We start from the raw sequence: 22,193 nt of genomic DNA, 5'->3' as shown, positions 1-22,193 counted from the left end.
CGTCCAGCAAAACAGGCAAATGGACCATAGAACACACGCAATTTACAGACATAATACACAATGCACGGCAGATGAATTTAAATATTCGGGTGGCCTAATATAATAGTTTTTTTTTTTTTTTGGTTTGTCCTCAGCACTTGTGCATATGTGGGGGCGAGCTATGGCATTTGGTTTGCCCCACATTCGTTGTATGCTTGTAATTTGACAGTTGCCCTTTTACTTTCCAGATAGGTGTCAGAGAGAAGGGCTTCCATTTTATTAAAGATTGTTACAATTTGGGCTCGTAATCCTTTAGAGACTTTGTTTGAAAATGTTTTCCAAGGCCATCTTAAGAAATAGAGTTTGTTCGTGTAGGGTACTCTGGGGGAGGATAGGATTCAATGGCTGGTCCTGTTGCCTTTCGTTGCAGGGTCTTTCCTTTGGGATACAATGATGTCCTTCAGTTCCTTTGTCTCAGTCTGGGAACGAGTTTCCCTCTCTGACCCAGGAACCGTCCACTTGCGGTTTTTCTGCCTTGCTTGGGGGGGGCACCGGTTGGGCGCATTCCAACCTGTGCCCCCCCCCCAAGCAAGGCACCGGCTGGGCGCATTCCACCTTCTCCATCTGGTGGACAATGACGGGGTCCTCATTCTGACACCGGGTCGGAGGATCCTCATTTTTGTCAGATGGTAGAGGTCAGAGTGCCTGGCACATGGATGACTGGATCCAGGGTATTCCAGCAGAATATCGCCCAAAGCATGACACCGCCGCCAATTGTGTTTGTCCCATGGTGCATCCAGGCGCTATCACTTCCCCATGGTAAACGACGTACACGTACCCGGCTGTCCACATGGTGCAACAGGAAATGTGATTCATCAGACCAGAAGACCTTCCGACAACTCAAGGTCCAGTTTCGATGCTTGCATGCCCATTGTAGTCTCTGTCACCAGTGAACTGTGGTTAGCTTGGGCACTCAGAGCAGCCTGTGGTTACACAGTCCCATTTTCTGCAGGGTTCAATATACTGTGTGTTGTGACACACAGTACATTGTGTGTTGTGACACATTACTCCCATCACCAGCATTTCCAATTACCAGCAAGTTGCACCACAGTCACCCTTCTGTTGCCATATACCATCCGGGAGAGCCTTCCCTCACCTCGAGCATCGATGAGCCAGGGTTGTGCAACACCTCGTGGGTTCCCCCCTAGGACCACTTTCGCCAGTTACTAACCACGGTTGACTGTGAGCATCACACCAGCCGTGCCGTTTCGGATATGCTCTTACCCAGTCATCTGGCCATTACAATTTGGCCTTTGTCAAACTCGCTAAGTCCGCTGCCTTTCCCATCTGAAGAACAAGAGTAACACTGATTAACAGAACTCAATATCATGTGTTTTTTATACCGTGTCCCGACCTGCGCACGCGCCGTAGTTCACCTGCAGTTGCTTCGATTTGCATAACGACTCGCTGGTCATAATGTTTTGGCTCATCGGTGTATATATAATGAATCCAGAGCACGTAGGCCTTTTCACTTATATTTCTAAAGATGTGTGTGTGTTTCTTTTTTTTTCCGAGATCACAGACTGCATTCTTTTCTGGACTGTCAGACTGATTATTATTCTCTGAACTATATTTTATCTCTACAAAGTGATTATTATTCAGCTACAAACTAGCTGATTATTCTCTGAACTATGGTTTATCTCTACAAACTGACTGAAATTTTTAGATATCAGAGTTTTATTTTTGTTAGTTGATTGTCAGATGACTGTCAGCTGTATTTATAATGTAATCAATAACAATTTTCTGTTTAATTCTACTCTGATGAAATATTTCATTTTATCCTTGCTGTTATCATTATTATTTTTTTTTTTCTTAAATGATAGAAAAATATATTATCGGAACAATCGTGACCATCACTAGTTGCACGAAAGTCTTGGTCATAAGACTTTTAGAGGTTATAATTGATTATTTCGATTATGACCTTTAAATGGCAGGTCTTTAAGTGAAAGTGACTGATATACCTAGTTTTTGGGAATATCACTCATCCAGCACTCAGTTGTTGGCCAGGGCTTTGTGAGCCAAAAAACCTAAGACAGGAATTCCTCACTGCTCCATGAAAGAGTGGCCTTAATTTTTCCAGCAAATTATGTGTGAATTTTCTGTGAATCTTTTAAAATTGTATTAGTATTAAGGTCCGAGTGGCGAACTCACTGGACTCGGAGACAATTTTTGACCGAATACTGCAAATTTTGCTCCCCACATATTGCATTTCTCCACAGAACTTCCATTCTCCTTGTGAGTTGGTATGAACAACGTTGCTCACCTAATTCATATTTTCTAACTAGTGCGGAGTATGTGCACAAGCATATTTTCGATATCTTTAAAAATTGCATCATTATTTAAGTTTTCAAGAAATACTTCGACCACACTGAACAAAAGAGTCACTTAAAATGCATAACTATGTCTGGAATTATCACATTTGGTATAAGTTTAAGAGTCTACTTCTTTTGCCTACAGCAGCGGTTTTCACACTACATACAGCACCCTTTGAGGAGTAAGAGTTCTGGGAGAAAGAAATATGAATTTTAATCCATTTAAAACTGTGTGGAGAGGGAACTGACTCAATAAAATGTGTGCTTCAAACTCGAAAGATCTCCATGGACTTTGGGCTATTTTTAATTTATTTTACCATTAAAGAAAGCAATTTACTTCAGCAAATTAATTTCAAAATCCCTGGAATAAATACCCGAATTGACTCCACATTTGTTATACCTCAATTTAAAACTGCTTTCTTTATGGTTTAAGTTCCCTGATATGATATCTAGGTTTAAAAAATAATAATAACGATTTACATATGTTCAATTCTCTCGTCTTAAAAAGCAAGCACTTTCTAAACTACATTACTTTATTATGTCTTAATATTTTTATACTATTTTCAGTTTCACTCTTACTAATGACCTCTTGTATCAGTTCACAAATGGTTATACAGTAGTTAATCCTAGGTATGTAGATTTGGAAATGAATTCCTTTTAGGAGGCGGAAGGAAAAAAGTGAGAACCACTGTCCTACATGGCAGGGGAACACATTTTATGGTGGAATCGGACGATGTACCCAAGTTTAAGATGTACTGTATTGGCACTTCATTAACCACGAGCCAAAGCTAGGATGTATCTCACCAGGCGAAAATATTCATCCAAGTACGCTATAAATTTACACACATCTGATTATTATTAGACACGTGATATGTTCAGTAGCTTCGAGTGTCAATCAGTTGTTACTCGATGCACTAAGTGAAGTTATTGTTCGCGACATGCATGCCTATGCCCTGTTATACTTAATTATCCTTTCCTGTTTATAACTCCTGACACAAATCACGTGACAGTAACGCGTGCTTCGTCAGCAAAATCTTCGCAGAGGGAATAATGGAATCTAATTTTCCACCGAACAAATAAGGGAAAACAATTTTGTCAATTATTAAAGGTCCTACTATGAAATTTAGATTTTTATCCCAGCTGAGGGACCAAATTTCGCCCTTGCCCTTCTAAAGGCAGTCGGTTGATTAAATCCGCAATACTATGCTTCCAATAAGCCCCTGAACTCCTGCATCCAATTTTGGAAGTTCTCGAACCTAACTGACAGACATTTACTGCGCCTTATGCGCGGTCACACAACCGACTTGTGTTTCTTATTCTGTTTCCATATTCTCTCTTCTCTTCGTTATTTAGGATGCCATCGGAGTAATATTTCGATAAACCCGATAACAAGCGAACAGTTAACTGTGCGCATTGTAAGTAAATAGCGAACACAACTCGCTACTCAATTCTGCAAACATGTCAGCAAAATTTTCAAAAGAAAAAAAAAAAAAAATCTACCTCTCACTGATAAAAACTGCAAATTCTTCGTCTCTTAGTTATTCCTACTTTGAATACCAAATAGACTTCAGTTTCACATACGTCACAGACGCCTATTCTGTTTGAGTATGTAGATATGCAAATGTGTTGGTGTGTGCTCTAGACTGGTCTTAGCACTTCGCCCTGGTTTGGTAAACAATGCATATGTTATTAGTGATCGATGGCAAACCCCCATTCTAATGATATGTCTGCCCTCCTTCCCACCCCTGTCTCTGCTCTACATGGCAAGAAATTTAAATTCTTCACCACATCGAGGTCATTGGCACTCGTCGTTTTTCTTAGAAAGCCCGCTAATGGCTCTATGATTAACAATCAACTAAACCGCACTCAAATGGACCAGAACTCTTTTGACAAGCTAGGCAAATGAGAACGTGTTGGTAAAAACAGCTATCACAATATATTAACAAATCCCAAATTTAGAAGAAAATGGTAATTTTGTTACAGGAACTACGGGTATTTTCAAAATTTCAAAGGAAGTAAAAGATTTTATTAAAATTACTTTTAGCCCACAAATAATTTATTAATTTCTCAATATGACCACTGCATTCATTTTCCAAAGAACAAGAACATTTCTGATACGCTGAATGAAAAGCACAGTGTGAAGATTATTAGAATTAGATTAAACTAAATAAATAACACTTAACTACACAATTTGCTTTCGTCTCACTCTCTCTCTCTCTCTCTCTGAAGGAGAGACGAAAGCAAATGCAATCGTATTTAGTGGTTTGAATTGACTTGATAACAAAATCCTAAAAGTGGAATCAGAAACAACGTCTGTAAGCAACTAATAGTTCAGTATATTTGAACGGACGTAGGGTTTCTCAACATTACAGAGTCGATAAAGGTTTCGAAATGTCGACTTAAGTGTTTTCCATTTAATTTCATCTAATTTTAATAATTAAGAATATTGTACAACAATATCTGATTAAGAATCGAATTGGGTGTGTAACTGGAATTACGGTAAGATAATCTTCCGATCGACCACTCACTCTTGCGAACAAGAATTTTTGACTCGATAAATTAGATTTACGAATTTTAGCTTAAACTTCAGCAACCGCACAATATGTTAAAATATATATTTTTTTTTAAGCTAAATTAATGAAAATGAAATACAGTACAGTACTTTCAAAATGTATGTACTTCTGTAATACATTAGAGTTTTACAGAAGAGCTTTCTTTCACAACATTACTAAAATTTGATATTGATATTTTTATTTACTTGTTAATTTAGCTTCAGGGCTGGCATGAATCTTTGTGAGATCAACGGCAGGAAAACTAAGAGGCCAAAGGGTTGGGGAAGGGGGAAGCGATGGCGAACCAGTAACACACATACCAACAGGGGCAAGAGAGTCACTGGTTCGCTTAGGAAACTACAGACACTCAAGCAAAAAAAAAAAAAAAAAAAAACAAGTACAGTACTATATAGTGTTTAGAATATTAGTACTCTATATATCAGTAAAGCGCTTATTGTCTTCACCATATCCATCTGCACATAATAACTTCCTTACCAATGGACGAATTTTCATAAAATTTTATATTTGGCTGTTTTAGAATTATCATGCTATCCCATATTTTGTTAAAATCGGATCAATAGAAATCTCGCAATAATTATTCCTCTGTCCGTCCGTCCTCCCGCATGTAAAAACTCGACTCTCAATGAATGAATTATAATTATCACAAAATTTTATATTTGGTTTTGTAGAAAGATTTGTAACGCCATACCAAATTTCATTAAAATCATACCAATAGGAATCCGTCATTAGTATTACTGTGGCTGTCCACACGTAATAACTCAACTCCCAGTGGATGAATTTTCGAGAAATATTATATTTGCATCTTTTAGAACGATTTGTGGAGCATTTATCAAATTTATTTAAAACTGAACCAATAGAAATCTCGCAGTTATCACTTAGTCCGTCCGTCCTGTCCTCATGTAATAACTCAACTCGCAAAGGATAAATTTTCAAAATTTTATATTTGGTTTTTTTAGAATGATTTGTCGGCCTTTCCAAATTTAATTAAAATCAGACCAATAGAAATCCGGCATCTACACTAATCACATACCATATATTGTAGTTGAAGCAGTGAATATTGTTTGTTGCCGTGCACTGTTTGAAGGAATGAATGAACGATGTGGCCGATGCATAGAAAGGAAAGGTTCTTGGTTCGCACATAAAAGTTGCTTTTTTGTTCATTTTTTTGCTGGGCTAAAGTAAAGGGCTCCATTTGTCCCTTCAGCAGCACTGTCTAACATACAGAACAGTACACCATTATTAAACCCTGAAACTTTTAGAAAAGAAATAAATTTTAAAAATATACAGCATAAAATTTCAAATCGGCCAACCCTGAGGTTCCCCAATCATTGCAGATTTCGAAATAAAACCTTATCAAAACTTCCGCTTCTTTTTATCTATTACAAAGCAATTACTTTATGATATAACATTGTACTGAATGCAGAAAAAGTAAATCAATTTAAATAAAGAGTGCATCACACAACAGAGTCCTTGCGTCATCATCTGTTCCTTCAAATATGGACCAAACTGTAATAGAGACGCTTTTTTTTTTTTTTTTTTTGGCACACGTTTTCTCATTACAGTATATCACTTACATGCAATGGAAAATTGCTCTTGATTTACGAACTGCTTTTGAAAAACGCATGATGTTCGTAAATCGGGAGATCGCTGTATTTCACTGAAGCAATGAACAAAAAAAAAATAAAATAAAAAAAAGAGCGTTCGATAATCAAAAACACTACAATAAAACACTTTTTAGCATTAAACTCTATTAAATTAGAATAATATCAGACTTTGTACAGTAATAGGGTAAAAAATACAACAATTTCACTTTTCTGATAAACTCGAATAAATCTATCGAGTTGCGGAGAACGTTTCACGGTGTCCAATTAACTTTGACATAGACAATTTCTATGCCCAAGCTTTATTTCTTTCTCTCTTTACCAACAAGGTATATCACATTCTTGCACACGAAAGAGGTGAATAAAATATCACCCAAAACCGAACGCATATTAAATAAAGCAGAAACTATATTGCACGTGCAGAACGCTCCTATGGAAATTATCAGCGATATCCCCACGTTCATAATTTCTTATATAAAGGGGTTTGAATCTACTGTTTGTAATGCAAAAGTATCCTAAAGCAGCTATAGCATATCGCATGTTTGGATTGAAATGATGATGCTTATGACTTCGGTAGTTGTGATCCATCAACAAAAATACAAATTCTGCCAATACATATATATATATACAGTATAAAATTCTGTCGACGGTGGCACCCAGGCCATCTCCACCTGAATTCGATTGTAAGCAAAAAAAAAAAAAAAATTCCGTCACATATAAATGGCCTGAGTGTGTTAAGAAAAATGTGTGCGTATGCGTAGTGTAATATGTAAAGAGCAGGCCATTCTGCTACCAGGGAGCAGCCCCCCCCCCCCATGGGTAATGCCTCCCAGTGCCCATCCCTGGCAACAGGAGCAGGGCCCGGCTCCACTATCAATGTCTCTGCATTAAAAGCACCCAAAAAATTCTGCCAATGCGCTCCCCTTGGACCTTTGGATTCCACCCTTCCTCCCTCCACCGTGGTGGCGGACCTGTCGGTATGGTCGTGTGTCCACTCAGCGCCACCTTGTTCTTAAGGTGGCGCTGGTCCACTGGTGTTAACATGAAACGAATGGTGGACCATGTATCCCAATATCACCATGAATATATTAGTTTCGTAGGTACTATAGGATCCAGTAGAATTCTGCATCGAGTCGGATACCAGCGAGTCACCCGCATTGCAGGTCGATCATCAGAAATTTTGCGGTTCCAGTTTTTGAATGCGAATAATTTTAATACAATAATACCAAATATTCGATATTTAGATTCAAACCCCAGGGGCTCACATCTGGTGAGTATGGGCTTGGCACACCCAGGGTCCTGAGCTGGATATCATCATTCTTCTCTTTCTTGGTGATTCCTTTCTTTCTTTCTTTCTTTCTCTCTCTCTCTCTCTCTCAGGTTAACTCGGGAATTTTTTTTTTTTTTTTTTTTTTGGCTGGTGCATCATAAGCCTCAGGCTTCCTTGCACCATACAGCTAATAATAATAATAAATTCGTAAGTCTCTTTTCAGATGAAGAACCCTTCTTAATAATCAACTTCCCGGTCGGTGCGAAATTCGCACACGTCCATGAAACTGAATGCTTTTACTGTATATTTTTAAACTTTAATTTTTTTTTCTTCACTTAAAACCATCCATATAAACCCATAAACTGATTTTTTTTTTTTTTTTTTTTAGGAAATGTATCGTAGTTTTATTGTGTAAATTGAGTTACACGCAACAGTACTTTAATACTGATATCATTATAAATTGCGTACATTCGCCTAAAAAGTGATTAGTTTCCTCTTTAAAAGTTCCTAAAAATTCAGCTTAGACGTTTTTTACGATTGCAATCATTGCGAGATAGTTAAAATTACTGTACAATTTCAATAGTTTATAACCATGCGCACAAAATCATCTGCATTTTCATTTTTTTTTACTTGTTTATAAAAATTATTTTTACAAATTATATATTCATAACCAAACTCCTTCGAGGTAATAAGGATATAAATATTTCATTTGAATTTTTGTTTTGTTCGTTTTTTTTTTTTTAGTTTTTGGCGCATCGGCTTCTGTGGCCATAATGCGCCTCCCAAAGTTTTTGCATTTTATTCTGATCCAAGCCCGAGGCGGGATTCGAACCCGCGACCTTTGGGTTGGTACTGCGAGAGGACAGCAGAGCCAGGCTAGAAACTTCTGCTACTCGTGCCATTGACACCCTACAGAAGTGGACCGACGAAAACAATCTCCGCATATCCTCAACGAAGACCAGCTCAGTACTGTTAAAAGGTAACCTGTAGGTCATCTGACCTACATACAGAAAAAGATCAAAAGATACTCTGCTCTGTTCATGAGGGTCTCCTGCAAGGATTGGGGCCTGCGGAGGAGAGCCCTCAAGCTATTCTATAAAGCCGTATTCCTGCCTGCCATAACGTATGCCGCTGGCGTCTGGTACCGGAAGGCTACCACGGCCGTCAACAGAAGAAAACTGGACACCGCGCAACGGTATATATTACTTTTAATAACAAGAGCCTGCAATACTGTAAGCACACACGCCCTCCAGGCCCTGACAGGGACTCTTCCCCTAGACCTTGAAATAGTCTTCCGCGGCCTAATATATCAACTCTCCAAGGGACGTGAGGCTAACCATCTGAACTTCACTTTGGACCCTGAAACTGACCACAAATTGGAACGCAAACGTCTCCTCGCACATCTCAACCAGAGCTGGCAAACCCGCTGGCAGACATCAACCAAAGGTGAAATAACTAAAAAATTTATTCCTGATTTACAACTGGTGTACCCAAACTATCCACCTTGGCTTTCTCCTGGACTTCTCGCCACCTACCTGTTGACCGGCCATGGCGCCATAAGAGGAAAACTCCATGGATTCGGATTGAGTGATTCGGATTCGGATTTATTCCTGATTTACAACTGGTGTACCCAAACTATCCACCTTGGCTTTCTCCTGGACTTCTCGCCACCTACCTGTTGACCGGCCATGGCGCCATAAGAGGAAAACTCCATGGATTCGGATTGAGTGACACTCCCCTATGCCACTGCGGTCTACGCGAGACATGGGGGCACTTGATGTACGACTGCCCACTGTACGAGGATCTCCGCTGCCGATTTATAACCACCACCCAAATAATGCTAAGAGACCAGGAATATCTGATACTAACTGAAAAAGATACTTATAGTGCCTTCACTCAATATGCGCAAGACCTCTTCACAAGAAGGCGGACTCTCCCGCATCCACCACCACAACAGCAACAACCATGAAATGAATAACCTATGAGAGCAAACAGTACAAACCAACAACTAACTGCCTCAGGAAAGAAAGGAAAAGGAATAAAGATGGAGGAAGAAGGGAAAAGGAAAAAAAAAGAAAAAAAAAAAAAACATGATAAGATGATCACACGAACCGGACATAACCCACGGAAAGTGCACACCGGATATGTGGACCTCCTCCAGACGGGACACAGCCTCATGAGTGACTTTCTATTCAGCTGAATTCCAACCAGCCCAATGAGACCGCAGAGCTTTCTGCATATGCCAGCCATAGTGGCAATCGGTGCCGGCGCTCTTTCTGGACCCATCTTTCTTTCCCCCTCCCTCGGCGGTGGGGGAGGAGACAGGAGGTTACCCCTCCTGCCTCCTCCCGTACTCGCCAACCCAGATTTCCTTCTGGTGGGGCATGAGCATGCCCCACTGACTTATAATGGGGTCGCCTCCTCTATTGACCCCATTTCTTCTGTCTTTCTCCCCCCCAGTCTTCAGTCTCCTCTCCCTCTCTACCTGCTCGCCAGGGTATATCCCACAGGTCAAAATTTAATAGCTCCAAATTAATTTCGCTCACATTTCGGTCTTTCAATCTAGCGATCAACCCACGCAAACGTTTTTTTTTTTTTTTTTTTTAAAGGTCCTTGCCACTGAAATCTCAGGAAACTAGGTGGCAGGGCCTGCCAGAGTAAATAACTGTAATACTAGTGTACCTGGTCTGCCTCCACGGGGCGAAGTGTGGGCAACGTCGGGACTCAGCTGGGATCTGGCGGCTAAATGGCCAGAAGAACACAACATCATACACCTCAAGATCCATATACTTTTAAATCTCTAGCTCCACCTGGCTAGCCCGGTCGGCTGAATTTTTATGGCGCATGGGCAAGTTATGCCATGATGCGCCAAGTCGAAGGATAAAAAGTACATGAAAATATAAAATAATACAGTAAAAAAAATTAATATTCAGAGTTTGAAATAAGGGCTGGAAATTGAGGGTAGAGAGTGGGCGCCTTCCCTCAATTGAACGGCGATTACAGTTTTGGTTGATTAAGTGATTTGCATAATCTTACTCAAGTCACATAATATCACTTAATCTTGGGGTAACAACTGGGTGGATACACAGGTAACATTTCAGAATATACAGTTTCGTACGGTCTTTGACCAGTACATTCGACCCTTTGTTGCAGAACGAGAGGGATTCTCGTCACCCCTGCCAACAGTGCCACAAATGAAAGCGTTTCTGCATTTTGATTTCTAATAATGGGAGTCACTGGTAAAAGAAGTAATGCAGGATTATCTTTGTGACCACATTACTACGATATGGTCACAAAGGAACTGGATACAAGGAATAATTTTGATATCAAATACTTGGATATCAGGAAAGCTTTGGATACCATTGCACATAAAAGACTGCTGTAAAAATCGGAGCAGTGTGGCATTAAGGGCAAATTGCTGCTAATGGATAAAGGGGTGGTTGAGTGGGAGAAGACAGAGAACGGTAATCAATGGACATTGCTCTTCGTGGAATAATGTTATTAGTAGAGTCCCCCAGGGTTTGTGTTGGGCCGATCGTTGTTTTCTATATTTATCAATGATACTGATAAAGGCATATCAGGCGTAATGTCCAAGTTTGCAAATGATATAAAGTTTGGAAGAGTGGTTAATAATGACAGTAATTACAGTATTCTACTGCAACAGGATCTAGAAAAGTTAGGCAGATGGGCCGAGAAATGGCAACTGAAGTTTAATAAATGCAAAGTACTGCATATGGGTAAAGTAACCCCAGAATAAAGTACAAACTGTGTACTACACTCAGGGTAATAGAAAATGAAAAAGATCTGGAGGTAATCGTGCAATCAGATAAGAAGTTCTCTGAGCAATGCAGACAGCCTGCCAGGACAGGACATTGATTATCCCATTGTATAAGGCAATGGTCAGTCCACATCTTGAGTACTACATACAGGTCTGGAGGACTCATTTCAGGAAAAGTATGGAGCTGCTAGAACGAGTACAGAGAAGGGAAACGAGATTGGTGAGCAGAACAAAGGGGTGCTCTTACCAAGAAAGGTTTGTTTGCAAACTGCAGCATCTAGAGATTAGGCACCTGCAAGGTGATCTGATTTAGGTGTTTAAGGCTTTGAATGGATTGAGCAAGTTCAATGCTAATTGGGATTGTTCCTCTTGCTCAGACTATGCACATGAGGGAACACAAATTCAAATTGAGGTAGGACGGATGCAGAATAGATGTGCGAAAGTTTGCCTTCAGCCAATGGTGATTGATTGTTAGAAAAAACTTCCATCTGTTGTGAAAGTTGATAGTTTAAATAAATTCAAAGAAGTATTAGACAAACTATTGGAGGGAATGGGGAATGAATAGGAGAAATTTGAGGTCTTTTTTTTTTTTTTTTTTTTTTTTTCTTTTTGGCTGATGCTGTATAAGCTTGCTTTCGTGCATCATTTGCCACTCCTAATGCTAATCCAAATCAGACAAGTAGAGCTGAACTCTGGAAGTCCTGTTTCCGCACAGCAACTTTCCAAAAATTTGTAAATTATATTATGCATTCATATTATGATTTACAGCTAACTGTTGTATTATTACGGTAAGTGTAGAAATTTTAATAAAAGTTTTCTTAATGCGTCATTTATTTTATTTATGTATGTTTATTATTTATTTATCTATTTGTTTTTTTTTAGTAGCAGATCGGGTTCCGGTGAGGTTCAAATTTTGATGCAGTTCTAATATGATGGACCCGCACAGGGCGCTAGAATTCAGTATCTTTCGTTTTTGTTGTTTTCATTACAAAATAATAATACTGTAATCATAAAGCAAAAATAATGTCTATGCCCAGCAAAAACACATCATTTAAGTTCAATTTCCACTTCCAATTGATATGAAAGATTGATGTACATACAGGAAATATAAACAATGACCACGAAGAGTTTAACTAATTAAAAATCTAGGAATGTAAAAGTGAAATACTGTACATAATTTGTACATAATGAATTTACCAACAACATCCACACAAATGACAGGAGGATTAGAAATGGTGATGTTTCACCAAAAATTACAAAGTAGACATTAGCTGTAATTAACCTAATTATTCCTCACTTTCCACTGGCATCGCCAGAAATTTTCATGGAGGAGGGAGGAAGAACAATAAGGCTGAAATAATAAAATTATTAATTATACAACGTGTCGTATCAGGTATAAGTTGCAATAAGAGGAAAGGAGGGAGTCAATGGGCTTGGTTTAGCTTTTCTTTCTGAAAAGCTACATCCAAACCCCGCCTGCAAATACGTGGACTTGAAACAGTATGAAATCTATCCCATTCAAGCAATCTCAAGGTACAATAAGGCAATGGAAACTTTGCGGACAAAAAAATAAAAAAAATAAAAAAACTGCCTTTTGATTTTTAATTTATTGATTAAAATCGGTCCATTTTTGGCAGTGCATAGGACTGTGCTTTATTATTAAAATTAAGATGATCTTAATTTACAGTTTCTCAGAAATAACAGCAACTATTCCTAAAAGCTATAATATAGCTTTTTTTTTAAATAAAAATGAAATTTCTTTAAAAAAAAATCATCATAACGAAAAAAAAATCGTAGAAAATAAATTAGCATTTCATTATTCACAAAATAAACTATTTTTTAATAAAAATTATCACAGCGAAATGGTAGCGATACCTCTTAATTATTTAACCTTAATCTGCTAGCATGGCGTATGACAGACACCACTTATTTTAAATTTTTCTTTTTTTTATCTGGAAATAAAATCAAATCCTCACATGTACCTTTCCCTACCAATATTCTTCAACTGATTATACAGTATTTTCTGTTTTAATTTCAATATACCATAAATTACGAGACATTAAATAATTTTTATTTGACGTTTAAAAGAAACCAGGTGAGCAAAAACGTCTACCTTTCTTCTAAGCAACTCCCATTCCCACGTGGTGTCTGTAATACGCCAGCGCAGATGCCCAATTTTGTCGTAATGCTTTTTAGTTCACCGGTTAGACGGCCGCCGTAGCCGAGTCGTCAGGGTGCTTAAGTACCCGTGCCATGAGTGACAGAGATTCAAGCTGTTTCTTGTATTCTCTCTACCTTGCGAACTCCTCTGACCGTGTGGCAGTCCCGGAGTATAAACAGAAATTTTAAATGAAACCTCAACAGCTAGCAAAAATACAGTTCACATTGCGTCTGCCAGACGCCAGGCGAGCGTCAGAGTTTCAATCTCAGTTTTTATCGTAATTTTGATGACCTTGAAAATCCAAAAAATACGATAAAAAATTTATTATTGGTTTATCTCATTTATTCTCGTTTGATTTTGTTTAAATTGGGTTTAGCAAATCATTATTAATAGATCACTGTTTTCATTCAGCATAATGCTAAAAATTAATTTTTTTTATTATAATTAAAACAAAACAGGGGATTAAATAGACACCACGCGAGTGTCTTTGTTACAACTGAGGGTGCGAGTGAGTGAGTGAAGGTAGTAGTATATATTTCTCCATTGGAGTAGCGCTTTTTATTTAGAATGGTCCAATACCGATATGGCACAACTCGTGGCGAAGTATCTCCACAATATCAGACAGATGCACTAAATAGCAAACTCTGTTTTCGAAAAAGAAAAAAATATGTACAGAAAGAGGCTACGATAACTTTTTAAAACTGTTTTATTAATATATAATTTTATTTATAAGTGATCCCTTAATAATAGATATGAACTGAGCCAAATAAAAGAAAGCTGTCAGGCAAAAAAAAAAAAAAGAAAAAAAAAAAGAAAGAAATCATGTTATTTAAAAGTCGCAACCTGCACAGAATTATTAGACAATTTTCATTGGCCAAAGCATAAAAAAAAACCAAAAAAAAAAAAACGGGATTTCTTTAAATTTAGTTAAAATAATGTTGTCATTATAAATTTCCTTTAGTTTTATATTTATATTCAGATTTACTTGTATATTTATATTCAAGTATATAATTAATAAAAATACAACTTTTACTAATTATTAATATTTAATAAAAAACCATTAAAAATAACCTTAAACTTTATTAATAATTAATAAAAATTTAGTAATTTTTATTATGTTATATATTTTTGTTAATATTAAAGTATATTATACATTGCATAGATTGTAAATTATAGTAGTACAGTACGCTGTATATAAAAATATACTATAGTAAAATTTTTGTATACATTAAAGTACATTTTTATGTAATAACTCTTTTCAACAAATCATAATTATAACTGCAATATATGTCACTTATTTAAGTATTTGTACTTTAATATATACAAAATTTTCTAATTCATTAAAATTTTCAATGTGTTCGATTCAAAAATTTACGAAACGGAACACTAAAACTTATTTTGGACACCAGAGCATGAATACCTCAGAGTTGGCCTGCTCATACGAGTCCATATTTTATTTTAAAAGAATACGTGATCTACATGCGAATCAATATATAAATTTCCATGTGCCTAATTACAAGATATAATCTGCGAACACGAAAAGTGGGAGGGAAACAGAAAAAAAAAAATTCAATCCCCTTCTTGATTGTTGGCTCACCTATTGTCCGGGTCTCATTGGGTTGTCAGCAGTACGCGATGTGTCTCGCGTGTTGTCAGTGCTGTGTGGCTGTCATTTTTACTTGACCCACTTCCCACTCGGGGCTGTGTGGTACGCGCGCGACGGCGCATTGGATAAAACAGTTCACAGAGCGTTCTTTATTGCAGGCGGTTCCCTTTAATGCGAGGTGTCGCCACTAATATCGTGTCTACAATCCCCCCAAGGAATTACGTCGGACATGTGACCGATGTTTCAAAGGGGTACTATTCAATGTTGAGCAGATGCACTTGAGGACTGTCAAATGGTCCTACATACTGGATTCAGTTTCGGGAAGCAATGAACGACAAATATTAAAATGACGAAGACCCCATGAACTTGAACGGTTCACAGAAATTGTTTCTCTACTTTTAATTAGCTGTTATTGAGGCAGCATAAGAACCATTCTGTTAACAAAAGCGATCGCTCTGCCACGAAGAATTTTTGTTTTATTTTCTTTCTTTTTTTATTTTTTTTTTTTTTTGCAAGTTAGATCGCTAAAATAATATATACGCTGAAAAGCACACGCCCCATTAGTGGTATGCGCACGATATAAAATATCCCCAAGCGTTGAGGCGCGTCTTACCAAGATGAAAGGCATACTCAAAATTAGTGGCATGACTGGGTCCATTAAAAGTTCTAATTGTGCATGAAAACAATTTTCCACATTCAAGTAGTACAGAAGGACCAGCGTAAATAAAGACTCCCTGTTGTGTAAAATAAATGTTTTCGGGAATTATATGAATAGAAGAAGCACATCTTGGGTGGGCAGGATGCTTTAGTCCTTTTTTTTTTTTTTTTAACTCTATAACATTAAATTTAGAATAACTCCCCCCCCCCCCATACATACCAGAAAATATATAAATCGATCTGGATAATTATTAGTTCCACAAATCACCTGAAATTAGAAATGCGCTAATTGAGGCCTATTTTATTCTGAACTTCTGTTCCACCACTCAAACTTCTGACAGATAATTAGCAGAGGACATTAAACTTCACGAAGCGTAACGCACGCCAGTTAGACCAAATTATTATTGACAGCGAGTAGGAAGATAATATGGTTCGAGTTTATGGAAATTTCACCTTTTGATAAACGATCCTGTTCGGCTTCTTGAGAAAGTACAGAATAGTTTTATGGCAAAAATATCATCAAATACAGCGCGCGTGCACACACACATTTATTTAATGTTCTTTGTATAGTCCACGTACAACACCGAACTTTGTTTCACATAACATTATAACGTGCTTGCACAGAATGATCATATATTTTGTCAATTAGGTATCACACTAATTATTAATTCTCCATTAAGGAGTCATCAACCTTCATATCATTTAAATCCCAAATGAGAAAAACAACTGAGGCAATTCAAACATCAACACTTCGATTTGGGATTCATGAATAACTCTGCGCATTGGGCTTATAATAGGCAATTAAGAGGAAATTAGCTTTTTATGACTCCTTATTTCCCGTCTTATTGAATTAAATGATTTCCTGTTGAGAAACTATCGCTCAATGAATTACAAAATCATTATAAAATCGTTAATATTCATCAACTATTCCAATTAATTTCTTACCGCAAGCTAAGTCGACTTCATTACGTAACTGTTCACAACGCAGATGATTTCCATAGCAGAACGCCAATGACGTCATTATCGAGGTTTGCAGCACACAATATTCTGTACATATAAAAGAATGCAAGCACATTCTTTGCTGAAGAGGCCTGGTGGCTTAATAACCATTTTGTAATTTATCCTGAGAAACTTACTATGAACTGTTATTTACGTTACTAATCAGAAAAACAAATATATTTTCAACTGAAACTTTAATCACTCTAGCATACGAACTTCCCCCGCTTTCTACTTGACACTAGATGTCGCAGTGCTCTGCAATAAATGACTAATGATCATTTAGTGAAATAAATTGAAAATAATATTCAGAGTAATTTTTAAGAATATTTCATAAATATTAACTTAGCTGATTGGTCAAATAATTAATTATATTAACAAGACTAGAGATAATATACTTCATTCGGACTCTTTATAAATTATAAAATTTTTACTTCGATTACTTACGGCGATACTATTTTGAAAAAAATATTAACTTTTCGGCAATTATTTTCTCTAAAATTGTTCAGTTTTGCGTCTGCCACTAGATGGCGCGGCGTACTGCAATCGATGATTTAATTAGCAGTAAGTGAAATAAACCAAAAATAACATTGAGAATAATTTTAGAAATGTTTTATTAATACCCTGATTAACGAGTCACTAGAAAGGTGAGAAGGCTGTTCAGTTCTGTAATGTTACCCAATTGGGTCAGAGGTATCTTGGATTCTTTAAAAGCAAATAATAAATTTACACTTCAATTGCTTTTAATTCGCTTTTATTGAATCATTTATAGGCTATTTCAAGGCGTCCCTTATCGTCCAATGTCACTCATATCTTTCAGTGTCTAGGGTACCCTTTCTCCATTCTTGCAGACAGCGTACAATTTGCATTTATGAGCTGACACGTCACTTTACACAAATTAATGTTCCAGAGGTCGCCACTGGTGTGAAAACGTCTATGTAAGAGCACATATTAGGAACGTCTGTACCAGAGCGTCGATAACAAAGGCATGAGAATTTTAATGCCGTTTTTAATGTGCTCTCTGACAGCAGATCTTCAACTTTTATAGCTAGGGGTGGTTGCTTTATGACATGTGGGGGTGGAACGTAGCAGTGTTCAACGTTTATCTGTAGCCTGGCAGGAAAATACAAGCACACACCTCAAAGAGATGATCTCGGCCATCTCAAGAATCAAGGATTAAGAACAATACCTTGAAAGAAAATTGCCTCTAGAGATAAGGATGCTTGTGAGGAAGCATTCTCTCCCTCTTGACTTCTGAATGGGAACTTAGTAAGCGAAAGACGAGTTTATTTGTTCACATGGGCTGGTTTACATCTCGTACAAGGTCTTTGATTTATGACAGTTCCGTGTACCTCACTGAGCTATTTGGTAGATGCTGACGCGTGTCTGAAATGAACCCGAATTTTACAAAAACAAGAATACGAACTTTAAGCATGTCTGAAATTTGGGTTGGGAGCTACTTTTTAACAGATCTAAAAGTGCATAACACCTGGAATGCCGCCACCAAGTGGGATGATATCACCCAATTCGGGCCTACCTTCCCATCTGCCCACCTAAATTCCACTAAATATTAAAAACTGTTTCTTAAAACAGATTGAAATCTAAGTTCTCAATGACATGTAACTGGTTATAATGTTAAGAATTTACAGAATAGGCTTTATACTGTATATGTAAATAAAAATTTATAATTAATTTTAAAAAAATATATATAGTTTAATTTTGGACATTTTTAATTCCCCAAAATTAAAAATCCTCGCTAATTATCTTCAGTAATTGTATGATTTCATCAATATTGATATAATTATTTTAGTTTAAGCGAAAGTGAAAATTCAATTCTCTAATCCTCTTAGATAAATTTTCTGTTTATACTCCGGGATGACTAAACGGTCAGAGGAAGTTCACAAGATAGACAGAATACAAGAAACAGCACCGTATTTAGCAGTCACGAGCTTGAACCCCGATCACTCAAGGCACGTGTACTTATGGACGCGCGGGCCTGACCACTCAGCTACTCAGGGCCTGCAGAAGTACGGTAGGAGATGCAATACTGAAAATCATGATGATTTTGATGTGATTATTTCGACTCAAGCACCTGAATTATTTCCGTAAGAACGAAAGCAAAACCAATGGCATAAGCTATAGAGAAGGAAGGAAATCTTCAAATATTTTTAAGTGTCGTCGACAACTTCATTACATCCAGGGTTTTTTACTGCCTCTTTTATTATGTTTTGTTAGACGACAATTTCCTTTGTAACATAAAAAAAAATAGCAATAGTAATGCTGAGTTGTAAGCTAAAAAGAAAATTGTTCAGATACTGTATATACTAGCAAGTTACAGCAAGTGCAACTAAACACGTCCCTAACTCTAGTTTACTTTATCTCTACTTTCTGAATTTATCACCATCTAATCTAATTATAAATAGCACTTGTGTTCACCTTAAAGTCAGTTTTATAACCGCAGTTCTTCTTGCGAGTATTATGCGATAGTAAGTTTATATACTTACTCATAACTTTTAACAGTGAATCATATGATTGCATACTTATTTAATGACTTGATCGTTAAACAATTACTTTTCAGTTAATTACCCATTTTACCTGATAATATTAACATTAGTTAGAATAATTATTAATTACAGTATTTCAACGTTATTCTCTTCAATATATATATTATAAGTTGTCTTGGTCTATCTAGCATTACCTTAATCTATCATTTCCAACGTGTGAGGCACATACCCCACCCCCTCAAAAATAATAAAAAAAAAAACTTGAGACAATATCAATTCAATCGAAATTACCAAGGAATAAGTAGGTAAGAACTTTAGTAAACTGAGGTATACCACTAAAAACAGATTTGGTTGATGGAGGGGAGCTGCAAGAAGAGAAAGTCTGAGAAACTTCGCCTTAGCCTGATTCAGGAATGAATACCTGAGGTGATCAGGTTTAAATACCTAACCGCTTCTAGTATTGATTCATTGTCAGATTCATCCCATTTTGCACTTCAGCTCACCTAAAACCATCCATTAATCGAAATAATCAGTTAAAGTTGAAGATCCTGTTGTGACAACAATTTTTATGCCCTCAACCTCATTACTTCTTGCCTCCCACTAAGTTTTCGGATCTATCTTAATACTTCACCCTCATTTACATCTCATAAACTACGATCAATATCTAAATCCGAGACTCAAACTTAATATAACCCCTATTTATCCATGACTTGTGAAAGTACTCACCTCGTTCACCATCGCTTCTATTCGGGTTTCCCAGTCCTCTAGCGACGTCTCAGGTATCCTGTGTTCCATCTGCTGACATCTATTCTCTAACTGGACCAACCGGTCCTCCAGATGGAAGATTCGTAGTCCGCATACCGCTACAAGCACTAAAGACACACCACACAACAGCCACAGGACGACGTTAGAGCCGCTTACACAAGACGTGCTTTTCGCCAGCGAGTTTTGTTCGGCATGCGGAGTCTCCCTGAACCTCGAGTTTCGCTTTGTCCCTACAGAGGACTCCTCGCTAATCTTGAGCCTCGTCTCCTCCATTGCACGAAGGGAAAAATACTCCAAGAAAAGAAAGAAAAGATACAAAGCTTCCTCTAGACAAAGACACAACTATTCCGTGAAAACACCAAGTCACGAGCAAAAGCCCCATTGCACGCGCCGGCCCGCGGCACCTCTCCGCGTACACCCATCTGCCCGACCCACAGCGGAAAACCAAAGTGAAGTACGCTCACTGCACTCAACCGTAAAGCTCCCTCTGCTACTGTGAGGGCGCCCCACGCGAACGTCCTGCTACCACAAAATAGTGCAACAGCTGGAGACAGATACAGAGAAACAAAACTTGGATGAAGATTGTAGTCGCGCCATCTATTGGAGATTACATACATTATGCGAGATACTTGCACGTTACTGAAAACAACTGTTTTCCAAGTCCTTCCTCAAAGGAAGAACGCCTTTTTCCATCAACAACGAGCCTTTCTAAGATTATTAGTTCTCTTTGTTGTTTGTGAATATCTCCCCTCGGTAAACTAACTAATTCATAATACTTTCATTTTTTTATACATTAGTTTTCAAAAAAAAAAGTTAAAAATTATTGAAAATAATTTTTGGTGAACTTTTATGTTCCTTTCTCTTCGATTGCTCATAAACTTAATTAATTACATGCATTTGTTTGATGTATATTTGTATCAATTACTTGTAAATATATCAATAAATTTACAAGTAATATTGATTCGAGATCCATCGCTTCAATCACATGAAGTGTTCGGCTCTCAGTTTTCAATAATTTGTTTATTGTTTCATAAAAATACGGATAACACCATGGTTCAATTCCGTCGTGGACTGAAGAAATTTTCTATAAAAGCATATTAACACTTCGTATCATAATGAGCCAGTATCAAACGAATATACAAGCTAGAATACATGCAATTTGCAAACATATATTGACATTAGGTTCAGGCTTCTCCTATTAAAGCAACGTAATCCTTAACTTTAAAAGCGAAATACTCTCTGTCATATATTGGATCAATTGCTTACATTGGCAACACCAATGTACGTGGGTAACACAACTTCAGCAATATGAATAATACTCAGTATTAGCAATTATAACAGTACAGAGTAAATAAATACAATGCAAATAACATACTACACTGTGCTGCCATTTTATTAGGTACACCTACCTAATAGTGTGTTGAGCCTCCTTTATCCTTCAAAACAGACTGAATTCGTCTTGGCATGGATTAAACAAGATGCTGAAAACGTTGTGCAAGAATGGAGTACCATGAAGACATGAGTGTGTCACGCAGTTCCTTGAGATTCGACGGAGGTGTAGGCTGCAGTGAACAGCCCTTTCCAGTTCATCCCAAAGATGTTCAATAGGATTGAGGTCCGCGGACTGAGCGGGCCACTGCAGCAAAAAAAAGTCATTGTCATGTTCCTGGAACCATTCCATAGTGATTCGGGCTTTGTGCACCGGCGCTTTATCCAGCTGGAAGTAACCACCTGAGTGAGGATAAATTGTCAACATGAACGGATGCACTTGGTCAGCAACGATGTTTAGGTACGATGTGGCATTCAGATGTGAATCTATGGGTATCAATGGACCCAACGTGTGCCAAGAAAACATTCCCCACACCCTAACACTGCCCCCACCACCTTGTACAGTGATCGTCAGACTTAGGTCCATGGATTCATGTTGTTTT

General features: G+C 37.5%; 1 protein-coding gene across 11 annotated transcripts in view; it reads right to left on the bottom strand.

Moving 5' to 3' along the window:
* Positions 1–20,742, bottom strand: part of LOC150083758 (uncharacterized) — a 999,111-nt gene extending 978,369 nt beyond the window's left edge. For all 11 annotated transcript variants that reach the window (XM_090377461.1, XM_090377460.1, XM_090377466.1 and 8 more), the window contains exon 1: positions 20,224–20,742. In XM_090377461.1, coding sequence (XP_090233587.1) covers positions 20,224–20,535 — 312 coding nt within the window. In that variant the 5' untranslated portion in view covers positions 20,536–20,742. The remainder of the gene's footprint in view (positions 1–20,223) is intronic.
* Between the last annotated feature and the right edge of the window lie 1,451 nt (positions 20,743–22,193).

The sequence above is a fragment of the Mastigoproctus giganteus genome, chromosome 7 (assembly GCF_048544385.1).
Source record: "Mastigoproctus giganteus isolate SK-2022 chromosome 7, ASM4854438v1, whole genome shotgun sequence".
NCBI classification, from domain to species: domain Eukaryota; kingdom Metazoa; phylum Arthropoda; class Arachnida; order Uropygi; family Thelyphonidae; genus Mastigoproctus; species Mastigoproctus giganteus.
This window is presented reverse-complemented; position numbering and strand designations above follow the sequence as displayed.